Raw genomic sequence first — 23,383 nt, forward strand, 5'->3', positions numbered from 1 at the left:
GTGCTTGCCGTTCTCTATTAAGGTAGTAGGTTAATTAATTTGAGTCCTGAGAGAATAACAGGTGTTAATTTCACGCCTGTCCTATAAACCCCTTCCTGCCATAAATTACGAGGCTCAGAATAAATGACTTGAAAATACATCCACATAATTATATGAAAGAATGTGAACTCAGGACGAGAGAACAGCTATGAATAACAGACCACAATTAGATTACTGAGAAAAGAGAATGAAATATCTTAAAACAGGGACATCCAGTTTTAGTGCTTTTTGTTTTATTTAACCCATATTTAGCATATTTAATATACTATATTCATGTATTATCTGCACACTTACAAAACTGTAACACTACAATGTACATATAATATTCACATACAATTGCATATAATATTCAAATATATTAGATGAATACAGATCATATAGAAAGTTCATTATTAATATATGTAACATCATTATATATAATATATGAACATATTTAAAATATTATATTTACATTAAAATAATATTGAAAATATTACATAATATTTGAATATAGATAAACTGTATGTAATATAATTAAAAATATAAATAATAAATACATATACATGTGTGTATGTCTGCATTAGTATATATTATATTTGAATTTCATGTAATGTTCTACCATAAAAAATAAAATATTAAAATGTTATTATATTATATTATATTATATTATAACATATGTTAAAATAAAATAATACATATACATCATATATTAAAATATTATGTATAATATTATATATGTTAAACTATTCATATTACTTACTTTTACTTTACTTTTAGTCATTTAGCAGACGCTTTTATCCAAAGCGACTTACAAATAAGAAAAAGTAACTAAGACTAAAAGCTAAAACTCTATAAATACTATATATATACACACATTTAAGAAAATAAAAGAAATTAAATAAAAATGACAAATGCATTCATATATAACTATATTAGATGAATATAGATCATATATAAAGTTTAATATTAATACATTAAATATTATATATAATATCTGACCATATTTAAAATATTTTATTTACATGATCAAATAATATAATAGCGATATAATAATACATAGATACTGTATGTAATATAATTAAAATATAAATAATACATGTATATACATATATGCATTGTTATATATAATATAGATATATTATATTATATTATATGTAATGTTCTACCATTATTATATATATATATATATATACACACACATTATATATTAAAATATTATATAGAATATTATTTATGTTAATAAAAGTATATATTAATATAATAATAATATATAAAATATTCTAATATAATATGACTGCATCTTTTATATTATAATATAATATCAGAATGTTATATTAGGATATAAATAAGTTGAAGAATCCATAAACATGTCAGCTTATAAATTAGCAATACAATAATTTGTTCTAGCAGGTATATTGTGGTCCATCCAAACAGACAGTATCACACTAAACGCTGGCACTCTAAATAGTTTAAATCCCCAGAGAAGCATCACAGACATTATTGTAATCCACTAAACTGTGCCTGCCGTCCCCACGATCATCATGAGCGCAGGATCTGTGGCCCGCGGCGGCCCTTTCACTCCTGTCATTAGCAAAGAGCTGCCCGAGAGCCACAGCGAGCACCATCTGATCCTCTGCGAGCGGCCGGCAGGGACAAACCGGCTCATTACAACACAACTGTCAGCGTCAAACACATCTCTGTCACTCTCCTTCAAAGAAAGCTGATGCTCGCTAAAGTCTGAATGTCTGAGTTTGGACTCCCTCTGCCCCGCCACAGCTACCACGACACATTCAAGAAGATTTATGAAAGCAAGAAGGAATAATAAATCTAATAGGTGAATGGATATTAAACCCAGAGCAGAGCTTAAAGGAGGAATGACTCATAACTAGACTGCAACCATCCAAAACAAGTAACCATACTACATGAATCAAATATAAAATCTAAATATTTAATATTTGTAAATAGTATTATAAAAATAAATAGACACTTTTAATTAACAGCTACCTTGCAACCAAACACGACACCGCAGCAACCACCCAAACAACCCTAACAACCAACCAAAACACCCTAGCAACCATATTTAAACTGACAAATATTTTAAAATATTATTAAATATAATATTCAAATACAGATTTATTAGATGTAATATTCAAACATTATGTAAAAGATAAACAATTAAAATAAATAAATAATAGTGTTTTTAATATTTATTTTTATTAAAATAAAAATATTAAATATTTCTAATGAAATAATACATTTTAATTAATATATCTGTAAAAATATAGTTTCTGAAAATTTCGCCCTTATTTTCAGGCCTTGTTTGTTGAACAAATCTTGAACTGAATTGAGCAGAATAATGAAACTACTGTCTTCTGCTTTATAGTTGAAGCAATGTTCAAGCAACCACTAATCACTAAAACCACTAAAATTAAATACAAGCAATCTATATTAAAGGTAATATTCAAACATTACCTAAATAATAATTTATAATAAATAAGTACTGAAATTTTTCAACATTTTATCAGCACAGCTGGTATAACTGCTGCTGCTGTTTCCTGAATAATGTCACAGCAAGGTCATGTAGCATGGTTTTGATTGTGGTAGATGGTCTGAGATTATTCACTGTCTCCTGGTGTGCGTGAGATCCATTGGTTTTGTCGAGAGCAGCCGTTGGGGCTTGGTGTTTCTTCTGATAAGTAAATGATGCTTGGAGGGAATCCAAATAGCAGTGAGAGACCCTTGAAAAGGTTCCTGAGGTGTTGTCTTGTCGTCTCAGGTTATACTCACACAAAAATGGCACCTTCCTCGACAGCCTGGCGAAGCTCCAATCTGATCAGGGTGCACAGGTTTATATCTGTCTCCTGGTAGCCAACTAACTCACAACACAATCATGACTCATTGCACCAGAGAGGCCCATTACGTCCTTGAGGAACAGCTTCTGTACAAAAGTACATCACTTTTGTCTAGTACATCACTTCATTTCTGTCCTTATCTAGACAGAAATCTATTTTTCCGCTGCACAATCTCAGAAACCAACTACTGTCTAAGATTATTCATGTGCATTTATTACAGTATTTTTTTTAGAATATCTTCAAAAATGTTTCTAAAACACTGGCATGTCCAGTTTTCCTGCCGTGATTAGCACATTAAAGGTTACAAAAATGTTTCTTAAAACAATCTGCCAAAAAAAAAAAAATCGTTATTTGAACATTGTGTAAATACACAAGAAACAACAACAAATTTAAATTTGACAGTTTAACAGCTGAGCCCAAGCCTCCATTACTAATTCGATAAAAGTCACTTAAGAACTAGTAATAAAGGAACATTGAGTTGCTCCAAACTTATTGAATTACTGTAAGAGTCGAGTATTATGAGAGAGAGATGGACTGAGCGAGTGTGATTACCTGCATCTGATACAGCATTCATTCTTCAGCTCAATCTCATAGTCACAATAAAACATTAGTTTGAATGTCCGCTGAGGAAATATCTTTGTCATACTATCCTTCCATCTGTTCAGGGTGATTTCTGATGACAGCGCAGCTCAGTGTTCATTTGTTGGCTGCATCTTACAAGATGCTGTTAAAAGTTAAAATAACTTCCTTGTTTACAACAGAGTTTCTATTAGGGCGTTTTAGTGCCACATTAAAAAATACAAAAATCTAAGATTACGAGACTAAAGTCACAATATTTCGAGAATAAAATTGAAATTACGAGAATAAAGTCGAAATATTACGAGAATAAAGTTTAAATACTACGAGAATAAAGTCGAAATTATGAGAATAAAGTCGAAATGTTTTGAGAATAAAGTCAAAATATTTTGAGAATAAAGTCAAAATTATGAGAATTAATTTGTAGCAATTACAAGACTCTCATAATTGAAAAAATATTTTGAGAGTATATTAGCCTATTGAGCATGCAAATGGCCCGGATTGGGAGCACCGGGAGATATTCCAAATTCTCAGCTTTCAAAATCTGTCAGTTTTATAGTGAAATACAAATAATATGTCTTACAATAATGTGTTTTTCAGGCTCTTTAATGTGGCGTGATGTGACAGATCGCTGTATTTGCTTCAGTTTAAGCGGCATGTGAGTCAATCATCTTTCCGATTACAATGAGACATTAGTTTAATTAAATTAGGCTATACTGTTTTTTTTTCATGCCTTCGGATGTTCCTTCACTTTTATATCTTGCTATAAACTTGAAATAAAGAGGAAAAACACATTTATAATTTGCATTTCGTGATAAATCTGACAGAATTTGAACTATGAATTTGAATTTGAGCTATGTTATATTAAAAGCAACAAAGCACAAAATTATTGCAATTACTGGTTGGCTGGCGTGCTACAAATAATGAATGGAAGACGTTAAATATTATGTCCAATCATTTACTGTATTATACCGTGAAAAAAAACTTGTGAATAGTCACTTAACGTTATATAGCCTACCTCAGAAAAGACAACATAACTTATGTTAACGAGTTGGAGCCCACTTCAACCTTTAGAACGTTTTATTGTTGTTTTTAATTAGATACTGTACATGTGAGGAATGAAAGGTTGGACGCCACAGACGTTTTTTGCGGAGTAGGCGGTGGAATTTTCACTAAGAAAACAGTAACATTTAATTAATTGATTTACATGGATACAGCATTCTGTCACGCCACATTAAAGATCTTGAAAAACACATGATTGTAAGACACATTGTTTGTATTTCGCTATAAAACTGATTTTGAAAGCTGAGGATTTGTTTTATATTAAAAGTACCAAAAGCACAAGGGGGCTGGTGCACAACAAATAACGAATGCAATCGAAGACATGAAATATTATTTCCAAGCACACTGTCCCCACGAGTATGACACGTGGTATGATTTCTGCTAATAATCCCACATATATTTGTAGCGTATTAAAAACGGTTAAATAAGAGAGCTCTGGCGCCCCCCAAAGGAATGTCGATTGGGTCAATTGGGTGTGTGAGCTGATGTTAAAATAAAAATTTGTTCCTGTTCAATCTGTTAATAAATATCATATTCTTGATATTAATCTGTTTCCGCGAGTCCTTAAAATGGACTCTTCCTCATCCCAGTAAGATGATGCAGCCACTCGGACGCAACAATATTCAAATAAATTCCGGTGGCCTGGCAATTTATCCATTAAGGTGCTCTCAATCCAGGCCATGCATGCGCAATATAGGCTATACTCTCAAAATATTATAACTTTAATTTCTACAATTTAAATTCTCTAAACATTTCAACTTTATTCTCGTAATTTCGACTTTATTCTCGAAATATTTAGACTTTATTCTCATTATTTCGACTTTATTCTCGAAATATTTTGACTTTATTCTTGTAATTTCGATTTAATTCTCATAATTTCGACTTTATTCTTGAAACATTTTGACTCCTTGTAATGTCGACTTTATTCTTGTAATTTCTACTTTATTCTCGAAATATTGTGACTTTATTTTCATAATTTCAACTTTATTCTCGAAACATTTGGACTTTATTCTTGTAATTTAAACTTTATTCTCAAAATATTGCGACTTTATTCTTGTTACTTCGACTTTATTCTCATAATATTTCAGTTTTATTCTCGAAATATTATGACTTTAATCTCGTAATTTTCTTTTTTTTTTTTCATTTTTATCGTGGCACTAAAACACCGTCCTACATTTCAGTCTCTTTCAATATAAAAGTCTTTACTACTGACTCACTCATAAAAACAATGTGATGAGATTATGCCCTAAGCCAAAACTATTTGCTCTGGAACAACTAATAGATTAATGAGACCAAAGACTGCCCGTTAGATTTACCCAAAACAAGCGAAAACGAATCTCATGTTTAACCACTATAGAGACTTCAGAGCCAGTGACAAATTGTAGAAGGACTCATTAAGGTAAGGCTTTTCTCAGCGGGTTTATGAGCACTGAACGACCGCTGACATCCTGGAGCTGACATCTCCGAAAACGTCTAAGCAAATTTTCAAATGGATGTTATCTTTATTAACAAACTGCATATTTGAAATCTAAACAAGTACATTCTCGCCTAAAAAACTCTTAAAACTACATTCCGTGACACAAAAACTGTATTATTTATAAAATTATAGTGGATTTGGGCGTCCAGCATGACATTCGCTGTGAGAAATACCACAAGCACAGTGATACAAATGGTGAAACGATTGGAGTTCTGTTATCACTAGAATATCGCACTATTAGCAGCCAATCAGATTCGAGGAGCAGAAAGAACTGTTGTGTGTGTGTGTATATATATCGTCTCGGTTACATACGTAACCCTCGTTCCCTGATGGAGGGAATGGAGACGTTATGTCGTGACTCAACATTAGGGGATTCACTTGGGAGCCCCAATCATCTCTGACTTTAAGAGAAAACGCCAATGAAATAAATCTAGTGGATTTTGCATACCTGAACCACTCCCCGTGCATACGGGTATAAATAGGCGACAGGTGCATCCACTCTTCAGGTTTTACGCTGAGGAGCCGAGAACTTGTCCCTGGCCACCAGCGATGGTTCGAGGTTGTGGCATGGGGACATAACGTCTCCGTTCCCTCCATCAGGGAACGAGGGTTACGTACGTACCCAAGATGTTCCCTATCTGACGGTCACTACGAGTTATGTCGTGACTCGACATTAGGGGTCCATGGAAAGTGCCACAACCTGAACCCCGTCACAACCTTATGGCATCGCAAATGTTGACAAGCAGCCGCGTATCAGACAAATGCCATGCAAAGGTCGTAACCTTCCCAGCGCCACAGCGCAAATTCGCTGCCCTTGGTACCCGCAGGGACCAGAGGGGAGTATAACGCTGCTGGTGATAGCCAAGCCACTGTTCCTTTCACCACAGAAATTTCTTAACAGAAGGGATTTTGACCTTCAATGAAAGATTTTCTTGAAGTCTTTCCTATTTGTTGTTACAGCTCGGCAGTAACAGTGGGGAAGCGAGCCTTCCGGAGATCCGGGCAAGCTAACACCAATACTGGGCCTGGCATCAGACTGCTCCGCCCAGTCTGACTGCCGGGGGTGCTGGAGGATACTCGACCAGGGTTCGCTGTCCAGGGAACTTACTGGAGGAGGAAAAAGGTGCTCGCAGGAGGGCACCAGGGGTGCATATACATATACATATAAAGAGTTCATTTGAAAAAAAAAAACGATAAACGTCACCTTTAAAAAAAAATGAACTGACTACAGTGCATTATTCTCCACATATAGCGCGATCTGGACCCTAAACACATTTTGTCAAAAAAGCCAGTATTTTCCACTTTGAAGGCATCACGAGTTCACGTTTTACAGCAGAAGCCAACAAGTGCCCTTGTTGTTTATGAACAGAAGCCGATAAGTCAATTTTAATGAATCAGTGCGCTATATTCAGGTCACTTCGAAAAGACAAGCTAGCTGAGAGGAGTTTCGTCAAAGCTGTCAAAAGGTGATCGAGGATGGATAATTTTGATGAACTTGATGAACCTGTGATATCTTCTTTGGGGCATAAAAGGAAAATAAAAGCTAAAACTTTTTCAGGGAACCTTGCTAAAGCAGCACGCTACAGTGGTGAGGGAAAAGCTCCCTGTTTTGCGTGTAATCACAACCATACAGTCTATGATCACAACAAGAAAGCTTTACATTGTCAGCTGAGGAGATTACAAAGATTAAACAAGTGTGTTTGTTTAACTCTGAAACGACCTGAAACCAAAAAACGACTTGGAGTTATTTGCTTTTGCTAAAAAACAAACTTTTAATACAATAAAAAAAAACATGATTTAGGAAAATAAATACAAATTTTATCTGTTTTAGCAAATCTGAACTTTCTATCTGAATCTCTCTCTCTCTCTCTCTCTCTCTATATATATATATCACAATCAGGCCCTTATGTAATAACTGCAACAGGCCTACTGCCTACTGCTTTGCTTAAATTCAATTGCAGATTTGCTTGTGTGATTAGTCACCTAATATGTCTGTCATATTAGTGTCTTATTGAATAATCAGCTAGTTTCAGGCTGAATTCACAATATAAAATACTATTTCTGCCATTTAAAGATGTGGCAAAAGGGTCATTCCACAAAATTGGTGCCTTTTGCATCCCTAAGAAATAATCGAACATAGATTTAATATAACAATGGATAAATTTGCAATTTAAAAACATAACGATACTATGTATTCTTTCATCAATGTTAAATGGAAAAAAAGCCAATTAAATATTATTTTAAATAATTTAAATAGCATTTATGCTGATAAGGGTAAGGTTTTTGGCCTGTCCCTCACTATGATTTTTCTTTTTCAGCAGGACTTTTAATTTGCAAAATGAAGGCAAAATTATATAAAAATCGCATTTGCATATTGTTTTAAATATAGTCTCATTGTTAAGCAATGTTTTTAGCACAAGTATGCATTGTTTTCTATAAAATTTTAACCTTTTTATTGGTGTCCCCTGATTTCATGCAAGCCCTGTTACCCTCATCAAAAAACCCTTGTAAAATAATGTACATTCAAGTGACATCACTTCTATGAGGTTACATGATCTCTCAACCAGGACCATTCAGTGGCATATGAGCATGAGTTACATTTTAGTTAGTTTTATTAGTATTGTTACTATTACTGTTGTTGTTAATGACCAGGATAGGACGATCAGTCTCAATAAAAATCTTTTTTTTTTCCCATAACTCATTGTCAATAATGCATCTATGTAAATTCAATTACAAACAAGAGCAGCAAGGTGACTGCAGACCTTCACTCCAGTCTTGCAATGTTCAAGAAATTCAGTTATCAGGTTTCAGATGATCACAGAAAGATCAAGATCTGATCATCTTCCCCGCCTATAATAATTGAACCAGATCAGTATATTTGAAGTTCTGTGAGGGGACACAGACAAACAGATGGGAGCATTATCTCATTACAATACTCTTAAAACATTATGTAATGTGCTAATTCAACAATGAACTGACTTAAACTGAAAAATTTACTGTTTACTATTGTCATACAACTATGCTAAGTAAGTGCAAAACAATATAATGCAATTTAAAATTGTAAACCGGTACAGTATTATGTAAACAAATATGTGCAGTGTGCTGAACAATGTGTGTCCTGTCATCCCTGTTACTCTGGTCAGTCCTGTGACTATGACGTCAATACTGTTACTGTCATTAATTTAATAAAAATTGTAAAAAAAAAAAATTATATTTGATACAGCCTTCCAGGTTTTTCCATTGTAACTTTAACTATATTTTATTTTGGACAAAGCCCTTTTTTTGTCTCTCGTAAAAAAAATACATGTTTTTCTTAATTGGCATGTGGTCACCCTCCAAAATTAGGATGTTCTTGGTCATCTGAATGGCAAATATAAAAATATTTGTAAAAAATAAAAAATAAAAAATTTGAAACAATCCCAGTGAAAAGAGGGACTAAAATGCTGCTCATATATGTGAAAACTGTCACATACTTCTAATTAAACTATAGTAACGCTAGTGTTGGTAATAGGGTTGACAAAAATACCAAAACATGAGGTAGAAAAATAGTCATAAAATAATAAATTACATAGCCTGAGATGGCACAATACACCTTCTTGTCATTTTAAGGTGTCTTCATTTCATGGATATTTAAAAAATGTTGATTAAACTTATTTATTTATTTATTTTTTTCCAAGTGGAAAAGGCACCGATTTCGTGGAATGACCCATAAACATTAAGAGTAATGTAGCAGTATATTTGTTTGAATTCAGCATCATTCTTGCGAGTCAATACTGATTATGGTCAACATGCAGTCCACTTGAATAGTTAACCACTTGTTTTCTATTCTTCAAAACCTTTGAAGAATGTAATGATTGCAATACACTTGAACCAAACAAATATTTCTTGTTTGAAGTGACAATACAACCAGCCATCGTCGAAAAGTAAACAATCGCCCACTGCATGACTTTTAATCTAACAGGCTGCACTTCTCAGGCATGAAAAAACACACAGCAATTTTCAAATTAATCATCGTAATGTGGACGGTTGACTCTAAACTCATTTCCTAAGGCAACCCAGAGCCTCACACTCCACATCCTCCTGGGAGCATTTAGGGCTCTTGAAATCTCATCTTTAAATTACACTTTATGCCAGGACCAGGGTGGCTGCGTTAAGGCTGCGCAACGCTGGAGCTGTTAGCCTGATTAACGCTTCATCGGATTGCGTTCCTGACAGTGTGTTTGTGGGTTTGAGAGAAGCAGACGACGTGTGTGTCCGGTGATTAAACAAAACTAAGTCAGCATAGAGGATTATTCACACTTTCACAATAAAATACACGTGATTAATTGCAGCCCTCTTTATCTACTTCTCTCTGCTTTTTGTCATTTTCTCAGTTAAAATCCAAGACATCCTTCACCCAAATATCTGTATGTAAATCAAAGCAGTTTTAACAAATGCCAATCCTCGTCAATCCTAAATAATGTTTTAGCAGATAGGTTGATTACAATGTCATTTTATAACTACATATTGAGGTCAACAATCTCCAGCGATGCACACTGTTGTCAGTATGAGAAGTAAGCTGTGTTGTTGAAAGCATGAGATTCTTCGATTTATGCATCATTATATTTGCTTTGAGCATTTTTCTATGCACCAGTTAACTCTGAACGCACATCCTGCAGCAAAATAAATACACCATTAATTATTCACGCCCATTTCTGTCAGAAATTATATTGATAATCAGAATTGTTTTCTTGTTTTCCTGTAAAATAAATAATCTAAAACATACTTTTTTTATGCACTGATGAACTTACTGCAGCAGAATAAATACAAAAATAACTAAAAATACACTACTGGTCAAAAGTTTGGAATTTTGAACTTAAATAATGTGAAATTTCATTACAATTTTAAATAATATATATAATTTCCATTAGAATAATTTTCTATTTTAATATATTTTTAATTTATTCCTGTGATGCTAATGCTGAATTGTCAGCATTATTTCTCCAGTCTTCAGAGTCACATGATCCTTCAGAAATCATTCTAATATGCTGATTTGCCGCTCATTAATTATTCATTATTATTAGTATTTAATTATTAGTAATAGTTCTTATAGTTATGTCAAACAGTTTTTGCTGCTTCATATTTTTGAGTAAATCATGATACATTTTTCAAGATTGCTTGATGAATAGAAAGTTAAAAAGAATAGCATTTATTTGAAATAATATATATTTACCATTTATTTGAAATTGTTTTGTAACATTATGGATGGCTTTACTATCACGTTTGATCAATTTACTGGCTGAATAAAGTATTAATTTATTTTTTCCAATTAAAAATTATAATAATATTTACTGTAGTTACTGTATTTTTGATTAAATAAATGCCTTGGTGAGTACTTTTTTCAAAAACAAAAAAATATCTTAAAGGTGCTGTATGTAAGTTTTTGACTCTACTAAAGCGCAAAAATACCATAATGTGTTTGCAGATATGTAAGAAACATGCTAAGTTAACATATTTGTTTATCTGAAAAACAATGCTACAGTCAGTCAGTCTCCTTTGAAAATGTGCGTTCCGTGTCGGAATGTCTGTCTGTCTCTGTTTTGGTCTGTGTAACCCGCCCACTGCCAGTTTACCCAATTGTATTTCGGCACCCCAGGTTGCCAGTTCGTGGAAAACACAGCGTATTTCATTTCAGTCATGGAAGCTGTCAAGGAAGGTGCGCTAGTTCCTGTTGGTGTCATCGATCTGGCAACCTGTGTGTGCGTCAAGTCTGAGGAGGAGGGGCCGGGTGAAAAAAACCCTCTCCAATATTTGGAATTTGGATTGCAATCCTACATACAGCACCTTTATTTCTTCCAAACTTTTGACTTGTAGTGTAAATACAATATAAATTATTAATCATAATTTTTTTGTTTTCCTGTAAAAAAAACATCTAAACATCCTTGAAAGTGCAATGTAATCTCTGCATTGGCATCATTAGATGGACACTTGCCTTCTTAACCTCGTATTTAATGGCCAGTTTGACTCGACTGAGCAGGCAGCGATGATGCTGGCCTTCCTCGAGTTCAGCAGATATATCTCCATTCAAGATGGCCACCACCTCCTCCGTGTCCCTGCACAGATCCAAAACGCCAACCACAAAGTCTTTACACTGCATAGACAGCTTCCTGTAGTCATTCTGTAGAGAAGGAGAGAAAGAGCAGAGGTTGGTTTAAACACTGTAAAACAAGAGCTCACAGTTCAAAGGGGTCTTTCAGGTGAAAAGGTTGTCAGGCTTGAACAACCACTGCAACATCTGACTCAAGGGCATCAGACGGAGATGGAGTATTTGTCAGAATCTATCAGACTCCAAACACAACACCAATCAGACCTAATAGTTCTCATGGAAGAAGAATGAATGAAATTTTCTGATGTAGTTTGTCTAGGAGATTCTGCCAAGATTTGCCAATTTTTCAAAGGGAGTTTGTGATTGTATTGACTGTGATATTTATGGAAGCATGCACTACAATTATTTTTGGTTTTGGCTAAAGCAATGTTCTGTTCTGTTCCTAAAAATGTATTTGTCCTTGAACAGTAACTTAGTCTTTCAGGTCACTGACTGCTCTCCTGTTTGATATCAAAGCATTATTGTCATTACAGAACAAACACTTTCAGCTGGTGAGCAGTAAAACGTTGTGCCCCCCCAAATATTTGGACATTTAAAAATGTATTAAAGTCATATCAAATCAAGTATCTGGATCTACATGTGTTAAATGCAGTAGGATCTTTTCTCTTCAGTAATGTCAATATTTTCTTCTTCATGTCTGAAGTGTCAGTGTGTTCAGCTCGTGTTTTGGTGATTTAAAAAATAATAATTTTGGATATACTTTCATGCAGATCGCACAGATGTCCAATCTAAGGAATCACTGGTAGAGAATGACATTAACCATCAAAATGATCCACTAACCAAAAGCAAACACTTGATTTTAACACTTAAAGCTGCAGTCCGTATGTTTTGCCTCTTTGTCGCCATCTCTGTTTGAAAACCTGGAATTGCAGCTGTGTGCGGAATTATCTAGCTTGCGTGGGTTGTGAGTCGGCGCGGATGAATCTAATGTTCTGAAGAGTATGTGTGGCTGTCAGTCACCGCACCGGTGTGGATATTTACTGTACTTCGCAATCACAGATTCTAGTCTACGTCTTGGAATATGACCCAAATAAGAATTTTCACCGTATATTGTCATCTGAACAAGTAAGTAACAAGTCTGCCACGTTTGTTCTGACCAACTGAGGAAAAAAGCATTACCATAAATCTCGCTACCAATGGTGATTAAACCTAAAGATCAGTTAGCTCATGTCACATCAAACTGTTCAAATTATTATTATTGTTATACTTTATTTTCAAATGATTAATGTTAACAACATCAGCATTGGTGACTATGAGTATAGTGTGTATTAGAGTGTAGATTTCAATTTCTGCACACTCTAATCTAATTGTCATACTCTTCGAATTTCATATTAAGAAATTATTTTAACCCAAAAAGCAATAGTTTACCCAAAAATGGAAATTTGCTGAATATTATTTACTCATCAGTTCATCCAAGGTGTAGATGAGTTTGTTTCTTCATGGGAACAGATTTGGAAAAATTTAGCGTTTCATCACTTGCTCATCAATGGATCCTTTGCAGTGAATGGGTGCCGTCAGAATGAGAGACCAAACAGCTGATTAAAACAATACAATAATCCACAAGTAATCCACACTCCACTCCATCAATTAACATCTTGTGAAGTGAAAGTCTGAGTGTTTGAAAGAAACAAATTCATCATTAAGGCGTTTTAACTTTAAACCTTCACTTCTTGCCAAAACACTAGTCCGTAATTCATAATAACACTACCGCCAGTGAGATGAGTTTGTTTCTTCATGGGAACAGATTTGGAAAAATTTAGCGTTTCATCACTTGCTCATCAATGGATCCTTTGCAGTGAATGGGTGCCGTCAGAATGAGAGACCAAACAGCTGATTAAAACATCACAATAATCCACAAGTAATCCACATGACTCCAATCAATCAATTAATGTCTTGTTAAGTGAAAAGTTATGTGTTCGTATGTAACAAATACATGGTCAAGATGTTTTTTAACTACAATTGAGTCCTCTATCCATAATATTACTTTCTCCAGTGGAAAAAGTCCTCTCGTCTGAATCAGGAGAGAAATATGCACAGATAAGGCACAGTATAAAAGCCAAAACCAAAAACATTTCTAAACAAATATTTTGGTGGATTTTGATATGAGAGGACAACATGAGATGGGCTTTTTCACTGGAGGAATCGTTACTATGGATTATGAACTCATATTTTGGCCAGAGGTAACAGTTAAAACACCTTAAAGGTGCAATAAGCGATTTTTCAAAAACGCTGTTTGGAAGTTACTTGGACTGACACAACAACAAACATCAATCAGCATTAGGGGGCATATGACGGTGGAGGAGAGAAAACAAGCAAGAGGAAGATTTGAAGAATATCACTGGAAATTCCGCTCCATACGTGAGTAACACTACTTTTAAGTGTCACTGATTGTCTGGAGCTGTGCTGTTGGCGACTAACAACGAACTCTTGTTTGTATTTACTAATGTGTACTGTATGTTCATTTTTTGTGCTTCCTTGTCATTTGTTCATCATATGCGCTTTAGTTTTTGTGAAGCATTATTTTGTTGAGCGTCTGCTATGATAAAGGTATCCACTTTTTAGACATCCACTCTTGCATTCCGTGTGTAATGGAGGCCAGCTAGTGAGATTTGTTCAGGTAAACCCCTGAACTCAAGAGGTGCGCTGACGACTGCTAGAGAATGTGGTGTTTAGTGTCATTGTTAGTACATTCATCTCGCATACCGGCGATCAGGGTTCAAAACTGACTCGGAGCAGGGCGGTTAGGATTGTAGGGTGTTTTGGAAGCGGAGCAATGAAGAGAGGGGTGTGTTTGTTTAGGTTGAATTCAAATAGCAACAATGTCCAGCAATGTTTTTGAAAAATGTTATGATAGATTTGTTTTTTACAAACACACAGCTTTTCACTTCACAAGATGTTAATTGATGGACTGGAGTCATGTGGATTACTTGTGATGTTTTTATCAGATGTTTGGACTCTCATTCTGATGGCACCCATTCAAGAAACCATTGGTGAGCAAGTGATGTAATGGCAAATCTCTTCGATGAAGAAACAAACTCCACATATTGGTTGACCTGAGGGTGAGTACATTTTTCTGCAAATTTTCATTTTTGGGTGAACTATTTCTTTAGAGCCTAAAAACGAAATTTTGTAAAATGTTTGCTTGTAACGTATATTTCTTTCCAAAAAATTACACTTGACATCATTAGAAAACTCTTTGGAACAGAAAAGAGTTTACATAATCATAAAATGCATCACAGCATAAAACAACAGAAAATGGTAAGCTAAAGTCAACATAACATCAAAACTCACCCTCTTACTTCCATAACACTGGGCTCGATGTAAAAGACATGGTGCATATTATTTCACACAAAAAAATGAACCTTTCATTAAAATTAATAAATTACATAATCTCAGAAATTAATTTCCTTTTTAGCTAAAATAATTAAAAATCATCAAGGCTGTTCAACCAATGGTCACAATTGGTGTTTCAAGAGGGAAGACTCTGACGTGCAACAACCAATTTTCAGTATATAAATCCATTTTTTAAGTCCCACCCTATATTTTTCTCTTTAAATAACCAGTGCTAGGTAAAATGGGTTGTGAATATAATTTCATGTTGACTTTAATGCAGCTTTGAAGAGAAATTAAAAGGTTATTACACACTCAAAGCTCATTTAGTAAAAAGTATTCAAGAACAGCATGTTTTACAAGTGTAAAATGTAAACAAAGAAGTGATGGAGTCTTGACTCTTAACTATTTCCAATAGCAATGAACTGTGTTTTCCAGAACTCTAGAAGATAATCCTGGTTATTGATTCACTTGACATAACTAGCTGTTTCATGAGAGTCAGGCTGTTTATGTGAAACATAAACTGGGTGATTCTTTGACTGACTTCTTCATGACTGAATTATTAAACCATAAATCTTTTACCATGAGGAAAAGTCAACTTCACTTCACTTCACTTGTTAACCTCAGATACATTCGACTCATGATGCCAAATGGTTCTTTTTTAAAAACATTATTGACAGTTCTGAATAAGCATAATCAAACAGTGTGCAGTCCTCCACAGGGTTCACTTGATAGACATAAGGTAGATGTCATATCAGTGTGATCTCCCAACGTGCACTGCTGCTGAGGTTCTGATTAAAACATTACATGCTGTGTGCTTTATTATTCTCTGTGGGAGAATATTATACCTTCTCACACCACCAGGATGACAGCAAACCTCTTATTAGCATGAGAAAAGCAATATTACAGACAATATGTTACATGATAATCAGACACCATGTCAGGACGGCTTTTATTACATGCATGATGGGTGTACAATAGTTGCGTGTGACAATGTGACATTCATTTGCTCAATAAGAGAGAATGCAAAAGTATAGGCTACACCAAGAACGAAACTAATATTAAGGTTAATCTCACAAAAACATTTCCAGGTCATATTTGACTCCAAAATAAAAAATATATGAAATATATAAAATCTTATATTTAAAATATTATAATTAAATATATAACTAGAAATATATAAAATATTTTTAGATAGAAAGTGGAGTCTGATTTTAGGACCATTAACATTTGTATATATTAAAATGCAAATGCAAAAACGTTATGGTTATACAAAATTTCTTAATTTTCTTTATGCAATTTATATTAATTTTCTTTTTGTTTGAAATATGACAGGTTTTGTGAGATTCACACATTTATGCATCATTATATATCTTATCAGTGGTTATTTGTGCACCAGTGAACTTTGAATACATGAGTTCTGCAGCTTAATAAAATACAACAAATGATTAATTCTGAAATAAAAGCTCTTGTACTGGTACAGAGCTTAAGAGAGAGCTCAGTTTATCTGAAGTGAATCTATGGCTCTGCCCTATACTGAACATGTCTCACGGTTCTGCTGCTGCTGCAAGAACTGATAATGATTCAGCGATTCGATTGTCTAGACAGACAAGCAGACAGGCCAGCCTTGACATAAGAGCTGAATCAGCAAGCATGACAATTAGTTACTGTTAGTCTGAGTTAGTGAAAATTATGTAGTCAAACATATTTACCAGAAAGAAGCCATTGTGCTGCGATGTCTCTTTATTACGGTTCTTTTTATCCTGTTGACGGCGGCAGCATACACACACACACACACACGCAACAGAAGTTAAAAATGTTGTTAAAATGGAGATAAATGTTAAGATAAGTGATGCAAACATAAGATGAACTGATTCTGTGAAAGTCTTGGATGGAGAAGGAAATTTAAAATTTGACATACAACAAAATGTAGATCGCAACTGGCCGCGTTCACACTGCAGTGTTAATTTCGAATAAGACAAAATAAAATGACTCAGTTCAGTAAGGGAGTCAGCTGTGTTCTCAGTAACAGCTTTGAATGACTCAATCTGATTTAAATCACGAACATTTTGTGAATATTTTTACTGATTCATCAAAACCAACTCATAAGAGTCATTTGTTCACAAATCGGACATCACGGTTCACGCTGTGTTTGTTGCTGCATCACTTTAAAGATGTGATTAACTAGTGCAATCTGTTCAAATAAATGACAAAACTTGCTTTTAATGCCCACAGATTTTTTTCCACTGTATTTTACATTGTTGCATCAAGTGTGAATCAGGATTGACTCCTGTATTATTTTTATATGTAGTGCAGTGCAGTGCAATAATTTATTAAATTAATTCGCTCTTATGTTTAAAAGTGGTTGTGATTCTAAAAACTTTGTGTACATGGCCAATAAAAAAAAATTTATGCAAAATGTTTCACATTCACAAACAAATTAAAAAAGTCATGGTGCTTCAAGGAAAACATATGGTGCAAACTTAAAAACAAGACAGATGGACCATGACAGTACAGTCTCAAAAGTGAGTTTGAGATCATTTTGTGAATCTTTTTTGATTGATTCATCAAAACCACTTACAGTATATAAAAGTAAAGGTAGCAAGGTTTTTTTTTTGTGTGTGTGTGTGTGTTTGTTTGCTTGTTTTGTTTTTATAATAAATAAAAAGAAAACAAGTAAATAGAACAGAAAAAGAATAGATAATGTTTGTGTTAGAAGGTCATTATTTATAATAAATAAAAAGAAAATAAGTAAAAAGAATAGAGAAAAAAGCAAGAAAAGAGCCTTTAACACTAGCATTCTCTATTCTTTAATAGAGAATGCTAGTGTTAAAGGCTCTTTTTTTCTTTTTAAATAAAACAAGTAGTTAGAATAGAAATAGAATAGAGAGTGCAAATGTTAGAGGGTCAAATTTTTTAAATAAAAAAACAAGTAGATAAAATTAGAAGTAGCATTATAATGGAGAATGCTAGAGTTAGAGGGTCAAATGAAGATGAAAGAGATGTGTTTTCAGCCGTTTCTTGAAAATTATTAAGGACTCTTGGATTGAGTTGGGCAGGTCATTCCACCGGGAGAGAACAGTTAATGTAGAAGTCTGTGAAAGTTTTATCATAGGTAGAAGAATGCAAAATTTGTCAATACAAGCATTTCAGTCAAATGTAATTCATGCAATATTTCAAACCTTTAACCATCTTGGGAAAATCAGCCCATATCAACATTTTAAAAATATCTAAATTCTGTGGAAAAAACGCGGACTTGGCAACCCTGCATCCAAGAAGAGCTGCCGGAGTCAGATTTGACTGATCACAGGTCGAGAATAAGGAGAAATGACTGACAAGACCATGCTGGAGTATTTGCTGCTCAACAGATCCTGAACTCATTGACAAATATCTGATCTTGCTCCCTTTACACAGAGTGCGTGTGATCGCGAAAGTGAAAGTGAACAGCGCGAATGCTCATTCAAAAGGGATTTAAATACTCCACATCCGCCTAAATTATACACAATATTAGAATGTTTAAAGGAGTGGACACGAAAATCTCGGAAGCGAAACACATGTTGTGGGAGCAGGCGGCAATGGTCATAGATTCAGCGGGAGCGAGATTAAGAAAACAGCCAAATCCCAGACATTTTGAGCAATTAAGAAATCCTGGCTGGACGCATTTTTTTTAGGTCCAAAAAGAGGACATGTCCGGGGAAAAGAGGACGTATGGTAACCCTAATTTATAAGAGTTCATGAATTTGATATCACTGTTCCTGCATGTTGGCCTAGCCTATTATTTCTATATGCCGTGTAATAGCTAATTTAGTAGATTAATTCACTCATGTTTAAAAGTGGTTGTGACTTCCAAAACTCTGCAGTGTGTACGCGGCCAATAAAGAAAAACGATTATGCAAATCAAATTAAAACATTAAAAACAAATAAAAAGCCATTAAAGCAAAAACAAAAGCATGTTAATCCAGTCCATCAGTGGCGGCCATCCTACCTTAAACTCTTTCTCGATGTTGGCGAGTTTGGTGAGCTCATTGCTCAGTTCCAGCGCAGTCAGTACCGGGTCTTCGCTGGACAGAGAGAGATACGCCGGACTGGCCAGTCCGCGGTACGCATTTATCCTGGAGCGCGAGTGACTGAACGAGTCCTTCCTCTGCTTTTCCGTGCAGTCGGCGCATTTGCAGAAGTAGTCATGCGGCCGCTCGATCCTGGCGCCCTTCATCAGCAGCATGTGCACGACCTCGTATTTCTGGCAGTGGGCAGCCAGGATGATAGGAGTGATATCGGGCGAGAACCGTGTGCCGTCCTCGTCGTAGGAGTAGAAGTCATCGTCTTGCAGCTCGCAGGGGCTGCGGGTGAGTCGTTCGCCGCCCGCAAAGGACGGATGTCCCAGCAGGGCCTCCACGATACGCACGTAACCTTTAGAAATCGCCAGCAGGAGCGCATCCCCGACACGGGCCAGGTTGTCTCGCCGCAGGAGCAGCTCGGTGACCTCCAGGTGTTCGTTGCCGACGGCCAGCTGTAGCCCGTTCTGTCCCATGTAGTCGACACAGTTCACGTTGAGCGTGGGTGATTCTTCCAGCATCTTCCGGACCACCGGGATGTTACCGTACTCCGCCGCTTCCAGAAAGCGCTCTTCCTCCGGCGTGAGGCTGCTGCCACGGGCGTTGAACATGAACGCCGGTCCGCGAATCGCCTGTCGTCGGCCCTTTTCTCGCGGTAGGGTCATCCTGCGATGGGGGAAACTATCCGAAGATTTCCTGCAATTGAAAAAGAAGTAGGCTTTTTACCTTGTGAACATTAGTCAGGCTCATTCAAGTGGAAGTGACTTTCTCTGCACTTGGCTGCTTGATTATATCTCACGCCTTTGACAAATAGCCAACAAGTTGACTTTCTCACTGAGAGCTGTCAAGTGGTGTAGCTATCATCAGGGATGTGATCCCACTGGGACAGAAAGCAGAAGGTGATTCGGGCCAGACGGTCCTGCTGAAGGCGAGATCGCCCTCTGGCTTTTAATAGCTTTTTAATGAAATGCAACAGATGCCACAATCACACAACAGGTGAGTGTCTTATTGGAGTGACGTCTGTGCTCAAATCGAGCCGACTCATGTTTAGCGAGCACTTGAGGTGAAGAGAATATACAATAGCAACAGTCAGTGAGCCTGAATAGAGTTCATTTCCCTCATTTGGATGTGTAATACTTTTAATAATTTTAATAATATTGGGCCTTGTAGCTAGTTTACAAACTCCTGACATCGTCAGACATCATGGCATTGGCACTCATTCAAAAGATGCTCATATTAAAGTTTCCACTATATTCCTCTCCACACACTCTACAATACAAAGAAGCATACAAAAACATCAAAACATTTTGGGGAATTGACCGTTCGCAAAGAGCTTGATTGACAGGCGATCTGACCAGTCAGAACGCGGATATATGTGCCGCCGCTGCTATCCGCCATCTTGGACAGCTATGGCCGGTCTCCATAGAGATCCATGTTTAAACGGGGTAAAAAAAGATCAACCGAATTGAAACTTTTTCAATGTAACTAAATATAAAAATGTGCAGAGGGTTAAGCTGTGCTGTTGTTGGCTGCCACCACAGTAATGGCAATAAGCTAAGGAATTCCTTTAAAGTACTTGTTCTGCTTACCAGAAAATCTGTCGTGTCCAGTGCTGTATGCATGGTTTGCAACGCTTAAGTTAAAATAATGAGTGTTAAATAATAAAATAATATGTTAAAACGTGTGCTCTTATCATTCTGTGGACAAAGTCCCGTGAATTTCGCCCCGATCAGGAGCTGTATGCACATGTGCGCACCTCTCATCTGTTTTCAATGCAGCTAACCTCGCGTCGCTTTATGTCATCTTCCCACTCATTAAACTATGACAGGTCCTTTACTGCAAACAGACAGTCACTGCGACACTCTAAAAAGTGATGAAACTATGGCGCCATGTGCTTTTTAAAAAAAAACATTTTCATAGGTTTCTTGTTATATTGTCGGCTCGTTGCACAGACAAGTAAGGTAAGCGAGTTAAGCAGCCATTTAATATGGACTTGGGCTAATTGTAGTGTTCCATTAAACCATGTTAAAACTATTCTTCTAGTATTATGCATTTATTTTTCGTTTAATATCATTTCTGAACAGAACTTTGATTTTTCAAGCATAGTGAAATAATTTAGCCGCGGAGCGAAGGTGGAGCGGTGTTTCTGATCAATGGAGTGGGAAATGGTGAACCCAGAATGGAGCTGGAGCGGAGTGATTATTGAATGCTTGGAGCGCGGAGGGGAAATTGTTGAGGTCGTGGTTAGAACGCTTGGTTGAGTGCATCAGACAAGACAACGACGAAGAAGAAGTGCTGCTGTAGCGTCAAGATTTTGCAAGTTATTACACATGCACCTGTATAATTATTTATGTAAATACTGTATGTATGTTACAATTATGAAAACGTTTTTATAAATTGCTGACAGTACAATACTGGAGAATGATGTAATCTGCAGAATTTACACTTCAATTATGAGAAGGGTATAACTACAGCCTGGAGATCTCCAAATGGGGGAGGAAACTCCAAATCGGGGTGGGAGCTCCAAAATAGGGCGTGGCTTCCTCCCATTGACAGACAGCCACATGACACGCATGCGCAATTTTTTCTCGCAATCCAGTTCAGTGGAAACTCTGCCCCACAGCTGATTCTAAAGATTGTATTGGTTGTGTCAATCACAGTGTTGATTTCCTGCACTATGCTACAATAAATGATAACCCTTAAGCCTACCCTACACCTGACCCTAACCTTAGCCAGTGAAATTGACTGCACGGTGGGATTGGCGCTGAATAGCGTGGTAAAGAAAGTTCAGGAGATAAGCAGTTAATAAGATTATGTGATATGAGATCTCCGAGCCGGGCCGTACCGTAACTCCCCAACCGGATCTCACCGGACAATGGCACCTTTTTAGTTACATCCAGCGTCACTACCCCTCCTTCCCTGCGAATTTTGAGCCCCGGGATGCCCCCGTTGGCTAAAACAAAGCGACAGAGTAAAATCTTTCCCCTGCGCTGCTCGTGGGTGATTCCCGTTTGTTAAGCAGAGGTTCAAACTCCGGTCCGAACAACACTGGCCAAGAGCTTTGGGCTCTGCTCTCACGGAGAATATTTATTTATATAGCATATTTTATTTTAGATAAATTAGAAACAATGTTTAATTTATAAAGTTTAATTTTGAAATGTAAGTTTCAATAACAATTGGCCGAAGCCAGAGCCAATGGTGAAAGTCTTTGCGCGAAGAGACCCCGCACCATTTTGGATGTTCTGCCCACTTTTGGAGTTCATGCCCCCTTTTTGGAGATCTCCGGTCTGCAGTTATGCCTACTTGGAAACACTGTACTATGGTATAAATAAATTCAACTGTATAACAGTTTCACTGCAATTCATGTTATAATGTTAGGATTAAAGAACAATAAACATAATACATATTACAGTTGCACTTATCTGTACATAGTAAATGCAGTTATTTTTAAGCGGTTGTTGACATTCTATCTAAAACGTGATTTAGCCCAAAAAAAACAAAACAACAATGTTACCACTCTAATATGTCTTGCAATATCCGTGCGTGCAAAGGTTCTGCGCGATCCTCTTGTTCAATATTCTCGGGGTCTGAATCTGGCTCAAATTGATATGGCAATATTGACGCCATCCTTGACTATACCGGAGCAGACGGAACTTGCTTCTTTGGCAAGGGGCGGGGCAGTACTGAAACACCATCTAAGCTCTTCGCCAATCACAACGCATTGGGACAGCTAACCAATCACAAAACATTTCTTTTTTCGGAAGGTGGGCCTTCATCAAACCCGGAACTAATCAAGCCGTTTGTGCCAGGCTGGGGAGAAAGGTATTGTAATAATGTAAATTATGTGAAAAATAATGCGTTTTTCGAA

At 36.0% G+C, this 23,383-nt stretch overlaps 1 protein-coding gene across 1 annotated transcript in view; it reads right to left on the reverse strand.

Moving 5' to 3' along the window:
* LOC107715162 (short transient receptor potential channel 3-like) overlaps window positions 1-23,383 on the reverse strand; it is a 51,814-nt gene that overhangs the window by 19,581 nt on the left and 8,850 nt on the right. Inside the window, exons 2-3 of the mRNA XM_016521223.1 lie at window positions 19,446-20,211; window positions 11,957-12,142 (exon numbers count right to left, since the gene is read on the reverse strand). Coding sequence (XP_016376709.1) covers window positions 11,957-12,142; window positions 19,446-20,211 — 952 coding nt within the window. The remainder of the gene's footprint in view (window positions 1-11,956; window positions 12,143-19,445; window positions 20,212-23,383) is intronic.

Source organism: Sinocyclocheilus rhinocerous, unplaced genomic scaffold (assembly GCF_001515625.1).
Source record: "Sinocyclocheilus rhinocerous isolate Xijiao unplaced genomic scaffold, SAMN03320098_v1.1 scaffold329, whole genome shotgun sequence".
In the NCBI taxonomy this organism is placed as follows: domain Eukaryota; kingdom Metazoa; phylum Chordata; class Actinopteri; order Cypriniformes; family Cyprinidae; genus Sinocyclocheilus; species Sinocyclocheilus rhinocerous.